The sequence below is a fragment of the Rhagoletis pomonella genome, unplaced genomic scaffold (genome assembly GCF_013731165.1).
Source record: "Rhagoletis pomonella isolate Grant_MI unplaced genomic scaffold, Rhpom_1.0 Rhpom_scaffold_00010, whole genome shotgun sequence".
Classification (NCBI taxonomy): Eukaryota; Metazoa; Arthropoda; class Insecta; order Diptera; family Tephritidae; genus Rhagoletis; species Rhagoletis pomonella.
Window position 1 is genome coordinate 2576838 of NW_023458564.1, and position 5743 is coordinate 2582580.

A 5743-nucleotide genomic window follows, 5' to 3' on the forward strand; every position below is an offset into this window, starting at 1 on the left:
CCAAACACATCAACTTTTCCAAGTGTTTTCCTGAAAGGAGGTTTCGAGATTTTGATATAGTTGTACCTGTTTGTGAGAAAAGCCTCTCGTGAGGAACTGATGAGCCCACAAACGTTATGTATTGACGGACTTGCTTATATAGCTGCGGAAATCTTCCCATTCCTCTAATGAGTTGCTTTTCAAAGAAGATGCTGCAGCATAAAAAGTTTTGCGCTTCCGATACAAGTACTTTTTCTTCGATACCTACTTGGATCGCAGTAAAAAGTATCGAGTACAAAAATGCTTGGTAAATTGAGAAAAGTATCGAGTATGTACTTGGATCCCTATATCAAACACATGGAGAACTTTGAGCGCTTTGAACAACCTCTAAATAATTCATTATTCCAAAATAAAATATAGGGGCATATTTTTCCATATAGAGCAAACCTGGCAGCACAGAAATTCCGACTTTACCTTTCCTCATGCATTTTTGGGCCACCCTAATTAATCTACATCCAATTAATCCAGCGTGCAGAGTATAGTCCAATATCTTGTTACTATGGAACTTGCACTTTTCAGTACCTTATATTCGCCCATATCATTCGATTCAGCGTACTGAATAATGTTCTTAATCTAGTAATCCTAAACGGTAGTTTTAAAAAAACACCCTCCCACCCATTTTTGATTTCATACTGATACAAGTTCTCATCCTCACTTGTACTAGAACGAATATTAGGAAATTATAGGGCAAATAACTTCTCAAAGAAGTAGGAATTGTTCTACACAAATTACATTTTCATATTCTTATTATTTATTTAAGTAAACATGTGCCGTTTTTGCAAATGTGTTTAGAGGGTGCCAATTATCTGCAGAAACATTAGGGGAACTAAAAGCGCAGTTATTCCACGACGTAGCGTAAACGTAGGTTGACGTATGTAGCAGCATATCAAATTTACTGTTGATAGAGAGAGAGAGAGAAGCAACAGCAACGTCACCGCCATGCGTGAGCTTTAAAAGCTCAAACAGTCAACGACGTAACGTAGACGTAGGTTGACGCAGACTCGATCTACCTTATGGGATTCACGAGTTAACGCAAACTCACCACCGCATGGCGTTGACGTTGCCGTTGCTTCTTTTTCTCTCTATCAACAGTAAATTTGATATGCTGCTAAGTACGTCAACCTACGTTTACTCTACGTCGTTAACTAACTGCGCTTTAACTCATGCGGACGTTGAAGACCAAAAAAAACAGAATTCAATAGACGGATGTGAAAACAGCTTTGTAGGTTGCATCGCTGTTGATAGCTGCTGCTGAAAGAAAACATTAAAAACAAATTTAAACTAAAGTTGCCGAACAGTACGTGGAAATGAAAGCGAAGGCATAGGACATGGCAATAAATGAAATTGCAATGCTTTTGGCAGCAGGAAAGATAGAAGAATGCATTTAACCTAAACGTGCGTGTTTGCACATTTCTAGGTTTTCTTGCAGCAGCTATAAGATGGCATCGCTTGAAATCTACAACAAAAAAAGGCAATTATTCGCTGCAATTAGTGCTGCCTTGAGACCACCAGCAATGTTGCAATTGTAAGTTACAGAAGACAATGTAGCAAGACTATAGAAAATCACTATGAAGCAAAAGTGAATGCTGGGAGCGAAATCGAAGTTAACGACATTGAGACTTGGATTAGACCAAAATTTAAATTTTCCCATATTTTATTTTACCGTTACTTGATTACTTACATTTTAGTCAATTCCATTGAAGTCAATGTATAACCTTACTGAAACTTAAAAATACATTAGTTGATTTCCTATATTTTTTGAAGAGCCTCTCATTGTGAAAGTGTGTAATTTTGTGTCAATTTTCCATAATGGATTATAATTCTAGTGGTATTTATAACATCTACTCTACTAAAAAAAAAATGTGGACTATATCTGATATTGTGAAAATGGAGCTCAGATATTTGAAAAAAAATTTTATGGACACATGTTCTGTTTATTATTTTACACAATTTAACAAGTCACCGGGCTAGACTTTGCATATATCTTAGCAGTTTTATTTGCGTTTATAAAAATATACATCTTATACAGGACACTAGAGTACAATTAATAGTTTCTATTCTTTATTTCACGGCATATTAAATATATTTGAATTGGAGTATGGATAAAGGTCGGTAAACGCGATGGAAATGTTCACCACTAAAGCTTCCTTAAATATACTTACATATATGAACTCGGAAAGATATTCCGGGTAATCGTATGCTCTTGTGGGAGACGGGCGACGAATGGCATACTGTACGACACAAAAACACAAAAGAAAGCAGCTCTGAGTAGCTTTCCAATAGTTCAAGAGTTCTTAAAAAGGAAAAAAAATCGGCAAATTACGCCGAGAAAAATTTCAAAAAATTCGAAAAAGTTTAATGTTTCAAAAAAAATATAAACTAAAAGACACAATTTTTTAAAAAACTTAACATTAAATCGGTCCTTCACGGCATGGCACAAACAGTCTAATCGCGGCTCCGAGGGGGCCAATTGACTTCATCGAGACAGCTGTTAACACAATTACCGAACTTTATCGCTCAAACTAAAAATCGAATAGATGGCAACCATAACAAAAAATATTTTTAAACTAAGGTTTTATTAAAACTCATTCTTTTTCCACTCATATTTTAATATTTCATTAAAATTGTATAAAAGCTAAATAAATTAAGCTTTTCAAACAGGTGGCAACCTTCTGCAAAGCATTTTCAAACTGAAATCTTTTAAAGCTCTTTCGTCTGATACTTTGATATATAATTCAATTATCTGAAGAATTAAATTAAATTTAATTTCTCTCTTCTCAAACCCATGAACGATTAAATCACCTCTTTTAGTAATTTGTTTAACTTAGGGCCGTTTTCTAATCTAGCCTTTAGATTAATGGCCACTTTATCGCCTCGATAAACGCATTTTCGTTTTCTCATCCGCGCATTAATTTCTCGGATCGATAAATTGTTGCTCACTTGACGTAGCCTTTAAAAATTTGTACCCAGCTTTAAATTAAGCATTGCCAACTAAAATTTTTGATTTGTTTACATAAGTTGATCAGCTGTTATTAAATTTTCAGTATAAACGAAAAATGGAAATATCAAATTTACCATGTCGACACAACGTGTTTTATATATTAATCGATTAGAAGAAATTTTTGAAGATTCCGAGCAAAAAACTGCATCTCATAGGCAGTATCGATATCGGCCAGATTATTTAGAGAGGTATGATGACAATGAGTTCATCAAGAGGTTTCGATTATCAAAACCTACCTTTCGGTTAGTTTTGAATACAATTTTTAACAATTTGAAACCCAGTACAAGAAAGTTAGTTAACACACAATACCAATGCACAAAATTATCTTAAACTATTGCAATTACTTTTTCAAGGTACTGTTCTATATCACCACGCACAAAACTAATGCTAGCGCTCAGATTCTATGCCAGCGGAAGTTTCCTAATAACCGTTGGAGATTTTTGTGGGGTAAGCGTATCTACAGCAAGCCGAGCAGTTAAAGAAGTGTCGTTTGCTCTGGCTGCTTTATACAAGGACTTCATTCAACTTCCAAGCGATCCTACTCAGACGGTGGCAGAATTTTTCCAAATAGCTAAATTCCCCAAAGTCATCGGAGTTATTGATTGCACACATGTTCGAGTACAATCACCCGGTGGTGGCAATGCAGAAATTTTTCGAAATAGAAAAGGATACTTTTCGATCAATGTCCAGGCAATGTGCAATGCAAATTTGATGTTCCTAGATTTGGTGGTAAGGTGGCCTGGTTCCGCACACGATTACAACATTTTCCGCAATAGCCGTCTTAAGTTTTGTATGGAAGAAGGACATTTTAGTAATTATTTCATCCTTGGCGATAGTGGCTACAAGCAAACTCATTACCTGATGACTCCATTAATGAACCCATCAAATGCACCGGAAAGACTTTACAATGAGTCACAAATCCGCACGCGAAATTCAATTGAGAGATGCTTTGGCGTATGGAAAAGACGTTTTCCAGTATTGTCGATAGGACTGCGAATATCAATAAACTCCACAATGGCTGTTATAGTGGCATGTGGTGTTCTGCATAACATTGCAGTACTTTCAAAAGACCCACTTCCTCCTATGGATGAACTGAGTCTGCTGGAGATTCCAGAAGATGCCGCAGAAAATAATTCAGTGGAGATAAATTCTAACTCTGTTGCAAGAAACCGACTAATACAAAACTATTTTGCTAGGTGATTGACTGATTATGAAATACTTACACATTCCTATGCTATACGTAATACTTACACTTTTCAGATTATAAAACCATCAACCAAAAGAAAAAATAGCTAAATGGAGTTCTATGAGCATATGCACATTCAAAAGATACCAACCCTTTCCAATGTAATTTTTCAAATAAAAGGTCTATCAGTTTACATTTATGTTAAATATACATAAGTCCACATTTAATAAAATGAACAAAAACATTTAACTACAAACTTAAAAAAGTAAAGCCAAAACTTCAACATAAAAATTTCATTTCTTAAACAAATCTTTGTGAATAATAATAATCTTATAAAAGCTTATGTAATATGACGATCAAGTTTACATACTATACTTATGTAAATACATATCTACGGTTGAGTGGAAGATCGACCGATCTCGGCAGCCGGTTCAAAAACGTCCTACTTCAGCAAATTTTTCAAGAATGCCCTATTTTAGAATTTGATTGAAAAACGCCCTATCTCCGAATTTGGTTGAGGAATGCCCTATCTCCATGTGAATTCAATATATCGGCCAATTCTGAGCTAGGGCCTTCTTCAAGCAAATTCTGAAGTAAGGCGTTCGCGAGTAATTTTCTGAGATAAGGCGTTTTCGAATCGGCTGCCGATATAAGACGATCTTCCACCCAGCCGTCGATATGTACGTATAATCCACATTTGCAGTTAAATATGTTATTTTTTATATATGTATATTAAATATATATATATATATATATGTAATCAGTACATAAGCAGACAACAGACGAGTTTATCAATGTGTGTGTGTGTGTATAAAGTACTGTAACATGACTATTATACAATTAGGGGATTCACAAGACGTGTTAACCGTCGTAAAATCTTAAGCTTAACACTTGTTTATGTAAAATAGCGGTTAAAATGGTTGGGGGTTGGCTAATTATATATTCTTTATCAGTTTAAAAGAATTTCGGTTTAGTTAGAAATCCCCTAAAACCATTATAATTAAAAAAGATGTTAACCTTAAGATTTTACGACGGTTAACACGTCTTGTGAATCCCCTAAATGTGTGTATATACTTATAGTAATGAGGAAAGCATCGGGACACGACATTTTGACCAGTTGTGGATATTTTTCTTTTGTTTGTATAATGTTTATTGTTTTTTATAAAAATACTGCTCATTATCTAATAAAAAGCATAAAAGTCCAAAATTCAAACTTTGTAGAAAAATTAGAAAAAGTCAAAAAGAATTTACAACAACAAACTTTTTATTAAGAATTTCAAGAAAAATTCTAAGTACCCAGTCTCATAGCTCATTAAATTCTAGCTTAATAAAGTGCAAGTTTCAGGTGGGTAAGAATTCGCGTTGAATTTTGATAATTTTTTTGCTGGCGGTGTCAGGCAGTTTATCCATACAAAGAAGAAAATAATAACAGCATTCGCAAAATAAATTATTAAAAATCAACGCGAATTTTTACCCACTTGAAACTTGCACTGTATTAAGCTAGAATTTAATGAGCT

General features: G+C 34.5%; 1 protein-coding gene across 1 annotated transcript; it reads left to right on the forward strand.

The window, feature by feature from the left end:
- The first annotated feature begins 3115 nt into the window (after nucleotides 1-3115).
- Nucleotides 3116-4443, forward strand: LOC118746474 (putative nuclease HARBI1). The gene is made up of 3 exons (XM_036480323.1): nucleotides 3116-3282; nucleotides 3394-4236; nucleotides 4301-4443. The coding sequence occupies exons 1-3, from the start codon at nucleotides 3116-3118 to the stop codon at nucleotides 4305-4307; spliced, it is 1017 nt and encodes a 338-aa protein (XP_036336216.1). The 3' UTR covers nucleotides 4308-4443.
- The last annotated feature ends 1300 nt before the right edge of the window (nucleotides 4444-5743 follow it).

Coding starts and splice junctions, on each gene's coding strand:
- LOC118746474 (XM_036480323.1), top strand. CDS start 3,116: ATGTCGACACAACGTGTTTTATATATTAATCGATTAGAAGAAATTTTT. Junction 3,283..3,393: donor TTATCAAAACCTACCTTTCG/GTTAGTTTTGAA, acceptor TACTTTTTCAAG/GTACTGTTCTATATCACCAC.